Source organism: Gossypium raimondii, chromosome 4 (genome assembly GCF_025698545.1).
Source record: "Gossypium raimondii isolate GPD5lz chromosome 4, ASM2569854v1, whole genome shotgun sequence".
Classification (NCBI taxonomy): domain Eukaryota; kingdom Viridiplantae; phylum Streptophyta; class Magnoliopsida; order Malvales; family Malvaceae; genus Gossypium; species Gossypium raimondii.
The window spans coordinates 45750755-45771200 of NC_068568.1; the positions used below are offsets into that span (position 1 = coordinate 45750755).

The window sequence follows — 20446 nt, forward strand, 5'->3', positions numbered from 1 at the left end:
GTCTCCTTGTTATCTTTCTCTCTTGATGAATATGGAAATTCTTTTGATTTCTAGATGAAATGGTGAATTTTTTGTGGAAGGACCAAATTGTAAAGAAAGCAAAACTTTCTTTCTTTCTCTATTTTTCTTACATTGGTGCATGTGAAAAATAGTGGGTTGGATGATTCTTCATCTTCCTTTTCTTATATATATACTAAATAAAATAATAATAAAATAATAAAATATTATTTAAAATTAAATTAAAATATTAATAAACTAATATTTATTTAATTAATCTAAAATATCTCCAACATCATCATTATCTTCTAGAGTTCTCTCTCTTCTAATTGACCATTTTTCCCTTTATGGTCTTTTAAAATTTCATCCTTGAGTCATCACTTAATTTGGTAAAATTACGATTTAGTCCCTCAAAATTCTTCACCTTTTTCAATTTGGTCCTAATTCATCCATTTTTCTTAGTTTCTAGATCATTCCACCCTTAAAATATTTACACCATTGGTCCTTTAAATTTTTCTTATTTACACTTTAACCCTTCAAATTTTGAGTATTTACTCTTGGGCAACAAAACTTTTCTCACTTTTGCGATTTAATCCTTTCTTGAACTAATATGTCATAATATACTTCCCAATATTGACATAACTCCAAAATTTCCCCTTTTTGTCGCTTTATTTCCTTATTTTATTATATCAAAAATAATATCTTACGATAAAAAATTTTAGGGTATTACAGGTAGAGTCAAATATAGTTGGCATGCCATATGATAAGAAGAGTTTAAGGATTTCTTTGACTACGAGTTGATAAGGCATTGGGTGCCAATTTGCTTATGTTTAATCGATGGGACATTGAGTGTCAATATATTTGATAGCGTTGAGAGCAACTATTTGCTTCGAATTTATCCGATGAGGCACTAGGTGCCAAACTGGTATATTGGTTGGATCCGTGTATCAGTTCGAGTCCGAATCGTGTTAATAGGGATATAAAAGAACAAAATGGTTTATATTATTTTGATATGGCAAAAATAATAAGAAATAAAATTAGAAATGGAAAATGAAATGTGAATTGTGGATTGTGGATTGTGGATTGAATTGGGATCATTAATATGTTATGTTCCATGAAATCATGAAGTTGGATTTTGAGATGAAATGTATCTTACATGAATTATATGGTTATTAACTTGCAAAATGAGATAGGCTTAAGTTTATATAAGAGAAATAAGATGGTTTTGAGTACATGATTATGTGAAATAGCATATTTGGCTTGATGATTTGCATGATATTTCATTTTAAGTTTATGCTATTTTATGTTTCATATTATACTTATCGTTCGGATTATAGAAATACCATTGAGTTATACTAAGCATATGTTTTCGTTTGTCCGTGCGCAGGTTAGGTACTATTCATTTTGTATGTCGGTTCAACATCTAGCAACAATCCTGAACTCAAGTGTTGGTGATGCTCTTATTTTGGTTTTGGCATGTACCTAGGAAGTCTTATGTTTGAAATGTTGATTTTGCAGTTGATGGTATTTTGGATCTTGTTGGTTTTGTAGGTTATGTAAATAAGTATAGCATAATGGCAATGGTCACTTTGTTGATAGCTTGATGGTTGCTTTGGTTATTTGTTAAATGTTTTCATGGATGAAATGGTTAATAAAAATGGTTATTTGTTGATAGTTTATATTTTCAAGTTTTTAAATTTATATTCTTTTAATTTTAAAATTTTGACTAAATTAATAAAAATGTGCAAATATTGAAGGTTAAATTTATTGAATTTTTAGAACTAGAACAAATTTGATAGAATGTGCAAAGTGTTGAAGGCTAAATTTGTTATTATACCAATCAAAAGATTGCCACGTCAGAATTTTGTTTAGTGACCAAAGGCATTTAACAGTAGAGTGACTAAATTGGACAACTTATCTAACGAGGTGACTAAAATTGACAACTTATCTAATAAGGGTGACTAAATTATATTCTATATTGAATAAGGTATAAATACTTTACTTATAATTTAAAATATTATTATTTATTTAATAAATAAATTTATATATTTTGATTATATTCAACAAATTGAATAAAAGTTAAAAATCAATTCAAGTGACATTAAAAATTAGTATATATAAACAATGAGTTTGGAGAAACTTTTGAACTGACCAATATAATTATTTTTTGTTCAGTATATTATTGAATTCACCATTTTAAATAGTTGTTATTACATTTTTAAATAAGAATTTTAATTTACTAAAATGTTTCATCTAAAATTACGTATGGTATGGAGTCTACGGAGCAAGAGAATAGCGAAGGAATAGGAGTTGATAATCGATCGACTAAGAAAGTAAGAATCAAGGATACAAAGGGTGATAAGGATGTCGTCATGGAGGTGATTTTGACTTCAGCGAATCCTCGATCCTGGAAGGAATGTCTGGTGGGGACGAGACTTCGGGTCGAAAGGAAAGCAGCGGCAATGGACAGTTTTGATGATGATGAAGATTTTGAGTTACTGGATGTGGACGACGTGTGGTCTTCGGTTAATGTGTAACACCTCTTACCCGTATTCGACACCAAAATAGGGTACGAGGCATTACCAGAACGCATACACTTGTAAACGTATTTAACCGAGTTATAAAACTTCATCTAAATTAAAACTTTCACATTATTAACATGATTTTATAATTCTTCATAATATATGCTCAAAATATTATATTCATAATAAATAGGACCTACGAGACCCGATACATATTCATGCAATTCACAAGTCTTAATAATTCAATGCTTCATTTCCATTTCATTCAATTCACAAATTTCTTATGTTCACAATTCAAATCATTAAGTTCAATACTAATACGTATTTATCATTTAACTCAACGTTTACTGATTATACCATTCATTAACACATTTATGAAATTCTCAAGTTTGCAATGAAAATATCACTTTAGCTTAAATAACAATATCAACTCAACTCATCATCCTGGTATAAATTCACTACCACTTATCCATTTACTATAATTCTTTTGGGCCTATTTGTCACTTACCATCCTTAATCAAATTAGGGAATGGTTATGGAAAATTGAGTACTTCACTTCCACTTTGCCATAGTATAAATATGGTCTTGCGTATGATCACTTAGCACTTTCCGAAGCCATAGCTCTGCCATGGTCTTACACGGATCACATTTATCACTTGTCACTTGTCCCAGATCAGATAAGTGTAGCTAAAGCTACCACTCATCACTTGTCACTGATCAGATAAGTGTAGCTAAAGTTACCACTCATCACTTGTCACTTGTCACTGATTAGATAAGTGTAGCTAAAGCTCTCACTTATCACTTGTCACTGATCAAATAAGTGTAGCTAAAGCTACCACTTATCACTTGTCACTGATTAGAAGTACTCAAATCTGACGTTTCACTCAATTTGATCATTTATTCGGTTTTCGCATTGTTATTTTATTCTCAAATCATCAACAAATATATCTTATCATACATTATATAATTCATAAAATTAACATTTAATCATTAAATTTCAGCCATATGAACTTACTATTTCATTATCTTTCCACACTCGTTTCCTATGCACATCACACAAGATATAAACATATCATTCAACCATAGTCGCAAGCTAGTGTATTTAAACATAACTCTTTTTGAAACTAACCACATGATAAACTATTTCACTAAAGATTACATAATTTAAACCTTACCACCCTTTTCATGATCACAAGCATATTTCCAATTAGGCACTTACCATTTCAATGCATAACTTATAAATTAACGTGGCATAATCCAACCACTACTTGGCCAAAGCCTAAGCATGTACACCAAACATGTTAGCCAAATACACATATAGCATAAGCATTATAAGCATGGATGAGCACAACATTTATTCATGTATCACGCTTACCAACATGTGTTAATTCATAAACCATTCATGACATTATTTCATGCCAAATCATATACCGAATATACCATATACACATACTATGAAACCTTATTTTCACACATGAGCTTAAACCATGACCAATAATGCAAAAATATAAGCATCATTTCTATTTCATCGTTTATCAATTATAATCAATCATATGACCAATTATACACAAATCATTCATGTATTTCCCAATTTTCCTCCTCCTCCTCTCCATTCCACATCCTTAATGTGTACAACACATTTAAACAACATTATTCATACTATCACTATTTTCCTGTATGTAAATTCAAGCTATCTATCTGAGTCAGAGTCACTAATTTATTTATATCTTGAGCTAGAGAGCTCCAAATTAATATCGTTAATTTTCCCTAAAACTAGACTCACATATATTCTTACCATAAAAATTTCAGAATTTTTGGTTTAGCCAATAAGTACAGTTTATTCTTTAAAGTTTCCCCTGTTTCACTGTTCGACAGTTTTGACCCCTCTTCACTAAAAATTAATTATCTCTTTGTATAGAATTCGGATGATGTCCTTGTTTGTTTCTATTGAAAATAGACTCATTAAGGATTTTAAATATATAAACTATAACCCATAATTATTTTTATACAATTTTTAATGATTTTTCCCAGTCAGAACAGGGGAACCCAAATTCATTCTGACCTTATCTAACAAAATTCATTATATCTCATGATTTACAATTCCATTACTTACACCGTTTCTTCTATGAGAAACTAGACTCAATAAGATTTAATTCTATATTTTTTTCATCCTCTAATTAGATTTCCACGATTTATGGTATTTTTCAAAGTTAACCTACTGTTGCTGTCCAAAACTGTTTTAGTGCAAGATGTTGATAATCAAATTTATAACACCCTCCTTTCCTTTCTCTACAATATTTTCTATCAATTCCTCTTGTTTCCCTTCACTAACATATCAAGAACATAGAACCTTATATAATAAATCCCTACATTAACATCAATTCCCTACTTTTTCAATAATATCAAACTCAAAAATATATTAAAATCTTGATGTTCTTACCTTGCTCTATTGATTTCAATGTTTAACTTGATTTTCTCTCTCCTCCAGCTTCTATTTCTCGAATCTAACTTGATATTCTAGCTCTCCATAGTCTCCTTAACATTTTTATCTCTTGGTAGCTATGAAAATTCTTTTGATTTCTAGGTGAAAATAATAAATTTTTGGTGGAAGGACCAAATTGTAAAGAAAGTAAAACTTTCTTTCTTCTCTTCTCTTCTAACGTGAAATGCATGGGAAAGGAAGATGATTCTTCATCTTTTTTCCACATATATATATACTAAATAAAATAATAAAATGATAAAATGTCATTTAAAAATCAAATTAAAATATTAATAAACTAATATTTATTTATTTATTTGATATAAAATATCTCCAACATCATCATTATTTTCTAGATTTCTCTTTCTTCTAATTGACTATTTTACCCTTTAGATCATTTAAAATTCCATCCTTAAAATATTTACACTATTGGTCCTTCAACTTTTCATATTTACACTTTAACCCCTCAATTTTGAGTATTTACTCTTGGATAACAAAATTTTCTCACTTTTGCAATTTAATCCTTTCTTTAATTAATATGTCATAATATACTTCCCAATGTTTTCATAACTCAAAATTCTCCTTTTTGTCACTTTATTTCCTTACTATATCAAATATAATATCTTACTGTAAAAATTTTCGGGGTATTACATCACGGCATCCCGTCAATCGATTTTTCTGAACAGGTAAATCAAATACTCATTAAGGACATAGAGTATACAGTAGTAATTAAACTTCTAGGAAGAAACATCGGATACTCCGCACTCCAAAACAAAATTTATTTGTTATGGAGACCATCTCAGACGTTTCGATTAATGGATATCGAAAACGACTATTACCTAACAAAATTTCAAAACCCTAAAGATTTTGAGAAGGTGCTATGCCAAAGACCTTGGATAGTTTACAAGCAATATTTAACGGTGCAACCATGGAGTAGGGAGTTTAAATGCTTTAATTATGATTTAAAATATTATTATTTATTTAATAAAAATATTATTATTATAAAATCTTTAATTAAAAACTAAATATATAAAATTATGTGAAATGCAAGTGACATTAAAATTAGTATATATAAAACATGAGTTTGAAGAAACTTTTGAACTAACCAATATAAACTTTTTTATTCAGTATATTATTGAATTTGCCATTTTAAATAGTTGTTATTACATTTTAAATAAAAATTTAATTTTACTAAGATGTTTCGTCTAAAATTACTTGATTATAAATAATAAGTATTAAGATAAATTTATTGACTATTAAAAATAAAAATTAATAGTGAAAAGTTTAATTTACGATATATTTTTTCTAGTTTTTGTTTTTCAGATATTTCATGTTTGAAGCAGTCTTTTTCAAACCTACGTCTTTTATTGAAAATGTAATGCGTCTACTACTAAGCGCAACTCTTCTTAATATTTAGTATTTAGTATATTTTAGTTATTTTTAATAGTAATTATGGTTAAATTAGCTAAAAGTGTTAGTAAAGTTTGTTAATTGGCCATATAGGTTGATTTTTTTGAAAATTTTGAGAAATTAGTTGTTTTTGGAGAAAGTATGTGAAAGCGCGTCTAGCTTTTGCTGACATGTCAAGGAAAGTACACCTAACTGGAAATGTTTTTTGAAAATTCCAAAGAAAATGAGTTCAATGGACGCGCTTCCTCTGACATGTCAACAAAAAGCTCACCCAATTAGACGAAGTTTCAGGACACTTTCTAAAAATAACATATTTCCCTAAATATTTAAAAATCCAAACTATTTAACCACTTTTCCCCGACATATAAGACTAATTTAGGTAGTAATTACTTGCGTTAACATGAAATAAAAATATTTTATTAAATAAAAAAATAAAACATATATATAAATTATTATAGTCGTATGTGTTGGTTCATAACCATTCAAAATGAAATCTGACGTGGACATAGGGAAGAGTTAGAAAGGTGACGTGGCACGAATAAGAGCCTCAACAGCCTTATCCCGACATCCATGATCCAATCCTCCTTCCTCATCCAATATCCAGACACACACTACCCCCAATTCCCTTCACATATCTAAAACATCCAAATCCTCTCACACTCATTTTATTTTTTCCAACCAGCCTAGAGAGCATTAGCATTAGCACTAGCACTAGTCGCAACCATGGCTTCCGCCGCATGTTTCTTGCACCACCACGCACTCACCACCAATGGCAGATCATCATCATTATCGCCGTCGCTGCGCCAGGTTTCAAACATGAAGCCTAACCAGCAGGTGGTGTGCAAGGCTCAGAAGCAGGAAGATGATGGAAGCCTTGTGTCCCGTAGGTTGGCTCTCACTGTACTCATTGGTGCTGCCGCTGTTGGCTCTAAGGTTTCTCCTGCTGATGCTGCCTATGGTGAAGCTGGTAATTATCTTCCTTTTTCTTTTTCTTGTTCTTTATCAGCCGTACGTTTAGGCCTCATGAACCCTAGCTAGCATGAAGAGATAATGATATTAATTAAGTGAATGAAAATGAATGGGTTGATTTGGATGCAGCAAATGTATTTGGAAAGCCAAAAACAGACACAGAATTCATGCCATACAATGGGGATGGATTCAAGCTGTCGATACCATCGAAATGGAACCCAAGCAAAGAGGTGGAGTTCCCAGGTCAAGTGCTGAGGTATGAGGACAACTTCGACACCACCAGCAATTTGAGCGTCATGATCACTCCCACCGACAAGAAGTCCATCACCGACTACGGTTCCCCTGAGGAGTTCCTCTCTTCGGTATTCCATTTTCCCACCAGCTTAAATATTTTATCAATATTTAATCTTTGCTCATCCATTTGCTTCTCATTGAATCTTTGCAGGTGGATTATCTTCTTGGAAAACAAGCTTACTTTGGTAAAACCGATTCTGAGGTGATTCACTAACAGATGCATATAATATATAACATATGTAATAGCTATCATAGACTTCATTTTTGGTACCTCCCATTCCCTTGTTTTTCGAATTTAAAGCAACCATTTACATACGTGGTTTGAGTACATACATGTGTGTGCGCGCGCGCATATGCAGGGTGGTTTTGACTCCGGTGCGGTGGCGACCGCAAACATATTGGAGAGTTCAAGTTCAACAGTCGGCGGGAAGCCGTACTACTTCTTGTCAGTGTTGACAAGAACCGCCGACGGAGACGAAGGTGGGAAGCACCAGCTAATAACAGCCACCGTCAACAACGGCAAGCTTTACATTTGCAAGGCACAAGCTGGGGACAAGAGGTGGTTCAAGGGAGCTAGAAAGTTTGTGGAGAGTGCTGCTAGTTCCTTCAGTGTTGCTTAAACAAAGCTTAAACATGGAAGAGGGATTTTATGTAAATCTTATTAATTTACGAGTTATGATTTTGTTGGATTTGAATTTGCTGGCTATTTTATCGTCCAAACCTTCTCGTCTTTATTTCTTCTTTTTGTCTTTAACAGGGAAACTTGTGGATGTTGAATATTAACTTCTGGTCGGACCAATCATTCTCAAAATAATGCCTCATGTTTTGATTTTAATTATTAATATTAAGGTTTTTTTTTGTTTACTAGAAAAAAAGTAATTACATAAATTGATTGAAGGCAACTTCGGTTTAAAAATATATGGTTGCGATTTTAATTTGATTGGTATAGACATTGTTGTTAATGGGAGTATGTGGATTTGAGTGCACTGAAGCATATTATCCTCTTATTTATGGGTTGAAAAGAGGCTATGAATAATTATAAGCGTTATTTATAAATTATTTTATAAGATATAATTAAAAAATATTATAACTAATTCAATATCAAATTCTATCGGTGAAAATACCAAAAAAATCCAACTTTATGCAATTAAGAAATATTATTAAGGGTATTTTTTATTTTCATATATAGAGTTAATTGCATCAAACATCCCTAATTTATGACCCTCGTTCCAAATTGGTCCCTAAACTTCAAAACATTCTAATTACATCCTTAAACTATCGATGCTATATCGTTAGGTTATTTTGTTATTAAAATTATTAATTTAATTGTTAAATGGCACGTTAGAGCTTATGTGACATAATTTAAAATGAAAAGTTTAAGAAAATGAATATTGTAAAATAGATATTTTAAAAATCGTAATTTTAAGATTTTGAAACTTTTACATAAGTTTTATCGTTCACTATTTTTTCAGTTTTACTTTATTTTTAGTTTTATTTTTAAAAGTTACACGATAATGTTCTATTTATTCATTTTAAATTTAGCTATATAAGATTTCATGTATCATTTTATCAATTTTAAGAATGAGATGACCTAATTGATAGAATATTAATAATTTAGGATGTAATTAGAACATTTTAAAGTTTGGAGGCTAATTTAAAATGACGGTCATAATTTGATGATGTGTAATGAAACTAACTTATCTTTATAAAAATTTAAATAGAAATAAAACATGTATATGATGAGATTGAACCTAAAACCTTAAACATCTTAAATACACCAGCTTGATTGATAATTGAAATTTTCTTTTGCCAAAATAATGTCTTATTAACATGTTTAATGAAACGTCACATTTAAACTTACTATAAAACAATATCTACATCGAAAACTAATTGGAGTACATTTAATATTTACTTATTTATATTTTTTGTGTTATTTTAAGATAATACTTACAAATATTTATAATTTCTTCTTTAACTCATAAATTTTTACCGCATTCAAATACACGTCTTCTTACCTTAATAGAAATACCCATAATAATAGAGCTAAGACTCGATTTAATTATCAAGGAAGATATAAAAATATTAAAATAATAATTGGGAGGGAGTAAAGCGGTGGTAATGTAATAGAAGGTTTGAAGTTAAAGGAGTGAAACCTAAACCCGAAAGCAGCAATTAAGAGACAGGATAGGCGCCTCTTCCCCTACGTCTCTTTCTTTTCCTGCTTTCCTTCTTTTCTGGTTTTTGTTTTACCCTGCTTTTCTTTTACTCTGCATTTGGAAAACCAAATACAAACCCCAATCAATGGGAAAGAAGAACCCCTTAGCTGAAATCGCCGTTATCCGATTAAACAACATACTTGAGAAATTTCGTGAATCAGAAGATGAAGGTTTTTTATTATTATTAAAATCTCGTTTAAATTTTCTATTTTGAAGATTAAATGCATTGGGAATACTGGATTTTTTTATCATAGTTTTATTTAGGGCTTCTTAATACTATAGTTATTGAGTGTGTGTGCGTGGGAGGGGGGGGGGAGGTTGGTTGTTTTTCAAGCTAATGTGATAGGTTGTTCATCTCTTTGAAAATGTGTTCTTCAAAATTGCAAGACGTGGTTTGTTGCTACTGCAATAAAATTTACTTGTTTTTGGGAATGCTGTAATTTAATGCTAGCAAACCGAATTTTGTCTCAATGTTGAGAATTGGAGAAAGTTCTGCCTTGTTTGCATGTTTGTGTTGATATATTTACTGAATCCGACAATTCTCGTTTTTTAAAAAAAAAAAATGATGTTTTGGTGATTAATTGGATTACAATGGCTAGAATGATATTGAAGAATGCTATTTGCTTCTTATGCATTAAACATTCATTTTAGTATTTTTCTTGTGGTTAAGTTTTTATATTAGCTTATTGAATTTTCGATGCTGTATGTAGTGTATACCTTTGAATCCAACCTTACTAACAAAGAACGCGCAGTGGTGCACAAGGCATGCCGGAAAATGGGTATGAAATCCAAAAGTAAAGGGTAAGTGTTAATTGCTGGTTTCATGCTTCACTGATATTAATAATATTAAGTTAGAAAATGTTAAATAATGTTACTATTTTGATGTATTCCTTCTTAATTGTGGAATAGATACTCACTGCTTTATTTTCTTTTATGTGGTTTAGCAATTGAGTTTTCCAGTTTGGTTTCTTAAGAGCCTGAATTTTGTTTTCAGGCGTGGGAGCCAGAGATGTGTCTCTGTCTATAAAATCAAAGAGAAAGCCAGCAGTATGACAGAGAAGAATCCAACTAACGTGTCATTTTCGGAGGGGACAAAATTGGTTTTGCAGGACTTATTTGCATATTATCCACCAGATGATGGAGAGCTTGAAGAGAAGGTAATTGGAAAATATAGCGGAAAATCTGCTAAAATACGAAGAAAGAAAGATGATATTTTCTCGAAGCCATTGATGAATGCTGCGGAGATTGCAAAGAAGGTTAAAACACTTGCATCTAAGAGAGAGAAGCATCCAAACATGAGACAGGTTCTTCCTTACAAGCTGGCTTAGAAACTTTGGCTGGATGCTACTTATTTTTTCACTCAATTCTTATGCATAAGGGGGGATTTTGTAGTTTCTCTAAATTAGTTTATGAGAGAAGGTTTTCTGACATCATGAATGCAGATTGATGAAGAGAGGTCAAAGCTTCCAATTTCTGGGTTTAGGGATGCCATTACATCTGCAGTAGAATGTCACCAGGTTGCCTTTTGTCTTCTACGTATTTTTTTTTTAAGATGTGTGTCTGTGCCTGGTGCACAGATTCAGAATATAGTAGTAATACAGAGTTATTTATATTGGTATTCTCAATTATTTCTGCTTTGTCTCAATTCAATGGGTTGTTATTTCCCAATGAGAAGTCCATATTTTCCTGTTCTCTTTGAGTTACAGTTGGATGGTTGGGATTATTTCATATTGTTATACTTATTTTTTCTTCCAAATTCCAATGTAGATTATCCTCATTTCTGGCGAGACTGGGTGTGGCAAGACAACACAGGTATTCTTTTATCTTTTCTTTTTTGGGTATATTTAATAGAACTTTTTGAACTATCTGTTTTCGAAGTGCCCCTGCCCATCATTTTCCCTTCTTGATTAGTCTACACGGACAGAGAAGAAATGTATATCACATGATGCTTGATGGGCTATAATTGATAATTCTAATGAAATCCTATTTAATCCTATGAAATTAAAATGAGCAGGTTTTAAGGCTTTTGATGCAGCTGAAACTGTCCTTGAAATATTCTAATCCTTTATGCAACAATAAAGGGTTGCTATTGCTGCAAACTGAATCTGCAAGTTTTTGGTTGTCTAACTCAGAGGCTCTTTATCTTGTTTCCGAAATGACTCTTAAATTCTCATCTATGTGCAGCTTCTCAAACTCTAAGTCGGGAATGGATGCTAATTTACTGCATTTTGTGTTATGTTACTTATAGGATTCTTAGTAGAAAGTTGGTAGCTGGGATCTGTGAAGGCTTTTCTTTAGTTGTCTTCTTCTGATCTTATGTTAGTACTTCAAATAATACCTTCTTTTAAGAATCAGAATCTAATTCTGGCTTTCTCTCTATGGATACAATCAATTGAAAGTAGAGTTCATGAATACCAAGATAAGTGAAGTTCTGCTTAAAGCTGATGAACTGAATTTATATTATAATTGTGTCTAAGAGAGAGCATATACAATATTTAAAAAAATGAATTTATATTATAAATGATTAAACATATATAATTAAATCAAGCCAGAAGTCAGGTATGACAATTATTTTCTTAAAAGAATAATATCAAGAACCAGTTGCTTTTATAGAAGTACTGCTACCTCAAAATTTATCAGAATTATTAGTGTACGATTCAAATTATACCCAAGGCTGAGGAACTTAGTTCACTGTTCCTTGAAGTTCATGATGTAAGGATTCTTTTGTTTTCGGGTTTGTGACTTATATTGCCAGTGCATCTGGGCCAGGTTCCACAATTTCTTTTGGACTATATGTGGGGGAAAGGTGAGGCCTGTAAAATACTGTGTACTCAGCCTCGGCGTATATCAGCTACATCAGGTGTGGATAAGTTAGGCCTGTGTATTCCTTGTTCTACTTTTTTTTCCCCTGCTTTTATGGTTTGCAAAACTTCATATGGTTGCTCTTTTCTTTATTTACTAGTGGCTGAGAGAATTGCTAATGAAAGAGGGGAAAGTGTTGGAGAAAATGTTGGATACAAGGTACTGTTACTAAACTTTTTTTTAAATATGCAAGTGTGATGCGAATCTTACTTGTTAAAATAAATGGCATTTTAAGAGAAATTACTGCTTTCTTCTCACTGCATTTTAACCACATGAGGATGGGTAATGTATTAGAGGTAGTCTTACCAAAGGCATAGAACTAGAACCATTTGTTCGAACTTTCACAGTTCTTTAACTACTGAAGGAATTAAAAAGTATCTGCAGTTCTTGCTACTATGTATATTTTTCAGTGTGGCTCCTTGCCATTTATCCAGCAGTTTATTGTTTTCTCGGTTAGGTGGAAATGCTGCATTTAGCTAACATGCTAATGAGTGTTTGATTTTTCTTGGCTTTTTAATGGAAAAGCTTTAAGTTTATACCACCTTGCTAAAGGTTATGATCTTTTATGAAGATTCGCTTGGAAAGTAAAGGCGGTCGACACTCATCAATCGTCTTCTGCACGAATGGGGTATTATTGAGAGTGCTGGTTGCAAACAGTAGATCAAAGAGAGAAGACATCTCTGACATGACTCACATTATTATGGTATTTAATTTACTCTTGTTTTGCTTGTAAATTTTCTTAAATTTCATATTCAGATGATTAAAAACAGCTTTCTTTCTTTGGTAAAATTCAGAAAAAATTAGGGGGAATATGTTAATATGGCCTGGGGAGATTATATACTTCAACATAAACTCAGGATTTTTCTTGAACCTATTTATTAACATGCTTAGATTTAATAGCTGTTCATATTAATGTGGCCGAGGTGCTTACCAGATTCTACATTGACATTGTTTCATTCCACATTTCATATTAGGACTGACTGTTTTAAAGTTGTATTGCCAACATCATTTGATAGGGATGATGCATGTTGGGATAGGGATATAGGATACTGAGACTAACTTCCCCACTTATATTGCTTGCATCCTTGGCTAGGAATGGACTTATACTAGAATAGGGATGTAGAGTAGTAGGACCAATTGCCCCTGCTAAAATCCTGGAAACTTCTTGGGTTTATCTATAAAATGCTTACTGTTTCCACAAAAATCTGACTTCTATTTCTCACTCTATATGCTAATGAAATATAATTGTTGCCCTCCTTCAGTATTTACTTGTAGAAGGGTTTATCTAGAAAAAGCTAAGTGGTTATTGGGTAAAAGACTGAAAATGAATGGAATGGGCTGTTAGTGGTTTTTCCATTTTAAGTGTGGTTCAATTACATTTGCATGGAAATCTGAAGAAAGAGAAGAAAAGAGAGAGGAAAGGCAGTTCCAAGTATAGGTGTTTCTATATGAAAACAATTTTCTTATGGTGATACCACAAGAAGTATTTGTTGTTCTATAAAACTGAAACTAAAACATTTTCTAACAAGTCTATTTACCTCCACTGATCCGAAGTTCTGAACCCCTCTATGGATTACTGTTCTTTCCTCTTGAAATTTTTAGAGGCTGCACTAGCTCCTCTCAGCTTTTGGCTTTAGTCCAATGTCAGTGAAGAACTGTGCCATTGTTTTCTCCTTTTGTTCTCTCCGTGATGTTAATTAAGATATAAAGGCTTTTGGGTCTTTGCTTGCCATATGTACTTGTTTAAAAATTGTATCCTACCCTCCTTTTATCTACTCCTAGGAATTTTATGGATCATGATAGGCACCATGTTGGTTGGCTTGTTGTTGCTATTTTCCCTTTGGTTCTTGACTCCCAACCTAAGATTTTCTTCTCCCAGGAGTGTTCCGCAGAAAAAGGACAGATTAGTGTTTGAGTTTGAGAACTGGAAAAGGTTCTCTATTTCTGCATCTGACTAGCTAGGATGACCAGTTTGAAAATTGATTACTAAGCCAGCAATACCAGGAGAATTTAATAATAAGGTGGATGCTGGGCATATACTGGCCCTTTCAGGCAAGAAAGATTTATTTGGCAATTAGTTCCTTGGACTGGTTCAGTCCGAAAACCTTGGAATATTTTTATTTGGTTTAGATGGGTGATGGGGTTCTTGTGCTTGTAATTTTCTTGGGGAACTCTTGTTTTTCAGATAAATCTAAATCCATATTTATTTTCTTCTCAAAGCTGTATATACATATATATTATTTTTCTCATTTGTGCATGCACATTTGTTTATGTTTATTATGGCCTACAGTTGTAGTTGATAATTTCTGAAATTTGTAGGATGAAATTCATGAAAGGGACTGCTTCTGTGATTTCATGTTGGCAATTATCAGGTACATGTACTGTGATTCAAAATTTCACCTTCTTTGTTTGCATTTTTGGCCAACCTTGTTTGCTTGCTTTTACTAACATCAAGTTTTATATCATATGAGTCTAAATTTAAGGCTTAAAATGGTTTAGGGTTTACCATTTTTGCAATGTTTCTTTAAGCAATTTGGTATATTGTATATGGTGTGGCAGTCATATCCATACTCTCTGGGCCTCACCACTAGTCACATAGCTGCCTGTTTTGAGTCAGAACAACCCTGAAAATCGTAGGTTATCCCCTTGGCAATATATCCCAAGGGATGGTCGTATAGACTCCATAAATTCTTGAGAATATCTAATATGGTAAAGAGAAAGTGAGACAATTATACTCGCAACCTACTCGAGTTAGGTTTGAAAAAAACTCCAAATTTGGTTCGGTCATTATTGAGCCAATATCGAGCTCCAGCAGCTAAAGTTATTGGTCGAGTCAAATTCAATTTATACCCTCGTGTTAATTATTTTCTTCCCTAGGGGCATGTTGTCTTTGAAGATGGAGCTATGGAAGATAATAGTTGAATAGAATGTTTGACATTTTAATTTTCTCTTTGTCAATTTGCAGGGATATACTTCCTTCGTACCCTCATCTACGGGTGGTTAGTTCTTCACCTCATGCGTTCATAATATTGCTCCAATTTTATTTTAAAATCTTGATGGAAAATTAGTTAGTATTTCCTCTTTTGTTGTATGATATAATAGGTACTGATGAGTGCTACTCTTGATTCTGAACGGTTTTCACAATATTTTGGTGGTTGCCCAATTATCCGTGTTCCTGGGTTTACATATCCTGTAAAATTCTATCACTGATTTTTTGTCATTTATATTTTTGTTTGGATCACATCATAATTTTCTTGATATTCTTAATTCAGGTAAGAAGTTTCTATTTGGAGGATGTGCTTTCTATCCTGAAATCCACAGACGATAATCATCTTATTGCAGCTAATGCAAGTGACCAGGATGAAGACCCAGAATTAACTGAAGAAGATAAGATCGCATTAGATGAAGCTATTAATTTGGCTTGGTCAAGTGATGACTTTGATCCACTTTTAGATTTGATTTCTGTTGAAGGAGGGTCAAAGGTTCATAATTACCAGCATTCTTTGACTGGACTAACGCCACTAATGGTGTTTGCTGGAAAGGGTAGAGTGGAGGAAGTTTGCATGCTCCTCTCGTTTGGTGTAGACTGCAGTCTAATCTCCAAGGACGGGAAGAGTGCTTTGGATTGGGCTGAGCAGGAAAACCAGCAGGAAGCTGCTGAAATAATTAAAAATCATATTGAAAGTTCCCAAAAAAATATTGGGGGACAGCACTTACTCGAAAAGTATATAGCATCAGGTAATCCAGAAATCATTGATGTTGTTCTTATTGAACAATTACTAAGAAAGATATGTATTGGTTCAAATGAAGGAGCCATCCTTGTTTTCCTTCCTGGGTGGGAGGATATAAATAGAATGAAAGAGAAATTGCTCGCCAACCCCTTTTTTAAAGATTCTTCCAGATTTATTATAATACCTTTGCATTCAATGGTTCCATCTGCTGATCAAAAGAAGGTCTTTAATCGTCCACCTTTGGGCTGCCGCAAAATCGTTCTTTCAACCAATGTTGCCGAAAGTTCCGTTACAATCGATGATGTTGTCTATGTTATAGATAGTGGTAGAATGAAAGAGAAAAACTATGATCCATATAATAATGTATCAACCCTTCAGTCTTCATGGGTCTCCAAAGCAAATGCTAAGCAGAGAGAGGGGCGAGCTGGTCGATGTCAACCTGGAATTTGTTATCATCTTTATTCAAAACTTCGAGCAGCTTCTATGCTTGACTTTCAAGTTCCAGAAATTAAGAGAATGCCAATTGAAGAGCTCTGTTTACAGGTAATGTATGTTCTGCTTTGTGCTTGTTAGGTCTCTCTGTCTCTCTCACTGAAGATGGGGGGATATCTGCTACAGAAGTTTTCCTGTCATAAACCATGTTCATCTCCTTTCTTTTACATTTATTTACTAATATTGTGATACCGTCAATGTAGTAGGCTGTGCCTCTTTTTTCTCTCCCAAGTGTGGTTTTGCTTATTTTACAAAAAGGGCTTTGCAGGGATGGGGGAAGAGGTGTTACTTTCTTTGAAAAAGAATTGAAATGTAACAGTTTGTGCATGATTCTATTTGCACTGGCAGGTGAAATTGCTTGACCCAGCTTGCAAAGTAGAGGATTTCTTGCGAAAGACATTGGACCCTCCTGTTTCTGAAACTGTACATAATGCACTTAGAGTCCTTCAAGATATTGGGGCTTTCACGCAAGATGAGGAACTGACAGAACTTGGAGAGAAGCTTGGTTATCTTCCTGTTCATCCATTGACATGCAGGATGCTTTTCTTTGCCATATTGATGAATTGCCTTGATCCGGCATTGACACTAGCATGTGCATCAGACTTCAAGGATCCATTTGTCCTTCCCATGCGACCAAATGAAAAGCAGAAGGCTGCCGCTGCCAGGCATGAGCTTGCGTCTCTGTATGGTGGGCAAAGTGATCAGCTGGCACTCATAGCTGCGTTTGAGTGCTGGAAGAATGCTAAAAGAAAGGGTCTAGAGCGACGTTTTTGTTCACAATACTTTGTCTCATCAAGCACCATGAACTTGCTGTTTGGCATGCGTAAGCAGCTCCAGGGTGAACTAATACGGCATGGGTTTATTCCAGATGATGTCTCAAGTTGTAGTCTAAATGCAAATCACCCTGGAATACTCCATGCAGTCCTTGTGGCTGGTTTGTATCCAATGGTGGGGAGGATACTCCCTGTAAAACAGGGTAAACGATTAATTATAGAGGCTGCCAATGGCAGTAAAGTTCGGTTACACACTCGCTCTGTTAATTCAAAGTTAGTACCCAAGAAACCCGAAGATTGCCCCTTGATTATGTATGATGAAATAACACGTGGGGATGGGGGTATGTTCATAAGGAACTGTACTGTTGTTGGGCCATTTCCATTGTTATTTCTTGCAACAGAGATTGCAGTGGCTCCTATAAAAGGCATTGTTTATGATGAAGATGAAGATGATGATGGGGCTGATGGTGATGGTGATGATGATGATGATGATGGAAGTGATGATGGTGATGGTGATGCATGCAACACTGATGGAGATGAAAAGTTGGCTGTTAGTAAGTCAGGTGGAAAAGAAGATAAGGTCATGTCCTCTCCCGATAATTCTGTTATGGTGGTTGTTGATCGCTGGCTATCATTCAGATCAACAGCCCTTGATGTTGCTCAAATTTACTGCTTGAGAGAACGATTATTGGCAGCAATCTTATTCAAGGTAGGCATTTCCATTGACTGCGTACATACATAAGAGCTAAAATACACATTGCCCACCTTCCCCGTCCCTGTTTTCTTTGATCAATAGTATCATTTTAACTTGTTCAGCCATAAAACGTGCTCATTTTCTTGTTATATTCTTCTCGACTTTTCCAGGTAATGCATCCACACGAAGTTCTTCCTCCTGTTCTCGGGGCGTCTGTATATGCAATAGCTTGGATTCTATCTTATGATGGGTTATCAGGCATCCCAACGCCAGCAGAATCTGTAGATTCACTGACTTCGAGGGTGCGTTCTACTGATATCAACAAATCTATGCCAGTGATGAAAGATACAAGTCCCAATCCAAGTAGGTTCCTTTTGTCACTTTTGAACCGAAGCCCATTCAGCTGTTCAAGTTTCCAGAAAGGTGTTAAGGGCCCTGCAGTAGGGGCTGTAACAAATGGAGTTGAGTCCATGAGTTACAACCAACAGGCACCTGTAATGTCAGCTGGAATGAGCTTAGATCAAGCTGCGTTGCAGGACCCTACGTCAGTTGCTTCCGGTTCAGGTGCGTCTAAATCACAGGGTTCTGGAGACGATTCTTGCAAGCGACAACGCGGGAAGAGGTCTATATCTTGACCGTGAAGGTAGTATAAAACATATTTTATCAACTAGAAGAGGAAGTGGATGGTGGATTATGCTCATAGTTTTGAAGGTTTTGCATTTCCATTGAAGTAACCTAGAGGGTTGAGAATCATTATCTATGCTACAGGCTGACATATAAGAGTCGATACTTACATGAACTAGGGAATATTATACTACTAACCTATGGCAGCCACTTAGCTGTTTTATGTGACCTTTTTTTTGCATAATTAATATTTTCCTCTGCTAAATTAATGGAAAAGATCTTTATTATTATTGTTGTTGTTGTTGTTGTTACTATTTTTAAAGAGGTTGTAGTTTGAGAGATGAGGAAAAATTGCAGATGTTAATATTCAAAATTTAGATTTGTTAGATTCTTTTAACAGATATAATATGAAACTTTTGGATTAAGTTTGAGTTTCATCATTAACAGTTAATGTTATTTTTTTATTTTTTGTATTTGCTACATTGCAAGTGGAGTATTTTAATTCCACAAGCATGGTTTAAATATATATATATTTTTAATTCTCGAATTTTTTAAAATTTTTTTTACTGCACTTTGAATGGAGGCTTTAATATGCACGGCATCTTTTCGTATTTACGGTGGGTAAAATTGATTCCTTAGTTGAGTTTACCATCATCAAAGGGTTGTGCGACAAGCATCTCGCCCGGATGGAAAAATGGTATTCCTCTGGAATCCGACGTCTGCGGCAACTATCTGGTGAAGAGAAAAATATTAAAAGAGTTGGGTTTTTTATTTGAGCAATAAAATTTTGTTTAATCAATTTTCTTTTCTTTTCTTCCCTATCTAGTGTTGAGATAATTCAGGTTTTAGGTTACCGAAGTTAGGTTTTTTTTTAGCATCATGCTAATTGAACTACTTTAATAATCTTCAAGTCGAGAAATTTGTTGTGATCTCCTAATCATCATATTTTTTCTCGCGAGTCAATTGAGGACATAGTTATTAATTGCTATTACATACCGATAAATTTAAAGGTTTTAGTGGACATTTGGGCAATCAGGAGAGATCCTAATGCTTGGTCCAATAATGTTGAAGAGTTCTCTCCAGAAAAATTCATTGATGGCAATATAGATCTTTATAAACAAGATTTTGATACATTGCATCGCATTCTTTATTGTTCGAATATAAATTTGTCTTCATAAATTAAGAATTTAGTCTCCGTACTTTTATATAACTTAAAATAGACAGAGATTTTTAATCGAAATTAGAATTGTAACCTTGCTACACAGGAGGTTTTATTTTGATAATTTTATTTAATTAATTTAATATAAGTTTTAATAAATTATAATTACTTGGTGCTAGTCCCTTTATTATACCCAAATTTAAGATTCAAACCTTATACTTTAT

General features: G+C 33.4%; 2 protein-coding genes across 3 annotated transcripts; both read left to right on the forward strand.

Moving 5' to 3' along the window:
• Positions 1–7033: 7033 nt before the first annotated feature.
• Positions 7034–8513, forward strand: LOC105780389 (oxygen-evolving enhancer protein 2, chloroplastic). 2 transcript variants are annotated; one of them, XM_052629722.1, is made up of 5 exons: positions 7034–7375; positions 7507–7739; positions 7823–7873; positions 8031–8322; positions 8429–8513. In XM_052629722.1, exons 1-4 carry the CDS (start codon positions 7132–7134, stop codon positions 8289–8291), a joined length of 789 nt encoding a protein of 262 aa, XP_052485682.1. In that variant the 5' UTR covers positions 7034–7131; the 3' UTR covers positions 8292–8322; positions 8429–8513. The 2 variants fall into 2 exon arrangements, with proteins under 2 accessions (XP_052485682.1, XP_012460137.1); XM_012604683.2 differs by lacking the exon at positions 8429–8513 and having other exon boundaries at positions 7035–7375; positions 8031–8405.
• Positions 8514–9779: 1266 nt separating this feature from the next.
• On the forward strand, positions 9780–19353 carry LOC105779903 (DExH-box ATP-dependent RNA helicase DExH6). Its single transcript, XM_012603899.2, has 14 exons — positions 9780–10057; positions 10598–10688; positions 10882–11191; positions 11330–11404; positions 11655–11699; positions 12657–12747; positions 12850–12908; positions 13321–13452; positions 15069–15121; positions 15715–15748; positions 15852–15941; positions 16022–17023; positions 17321–18454; positions 18610–19353. The coding sequence occupies exons 1-14, from the start codon at positions 9973–9975 to the stop codon at positions 19072–19074; spliced, it is 3666 nt and encodes a 1221-aa protein (XP_012459353.1). The 5' UTR covers positions 9780–9972; the 3' UTR covers positions 19075–19353.
• Positions 19354–20446: the final 1093 nt, after the last annotated feature.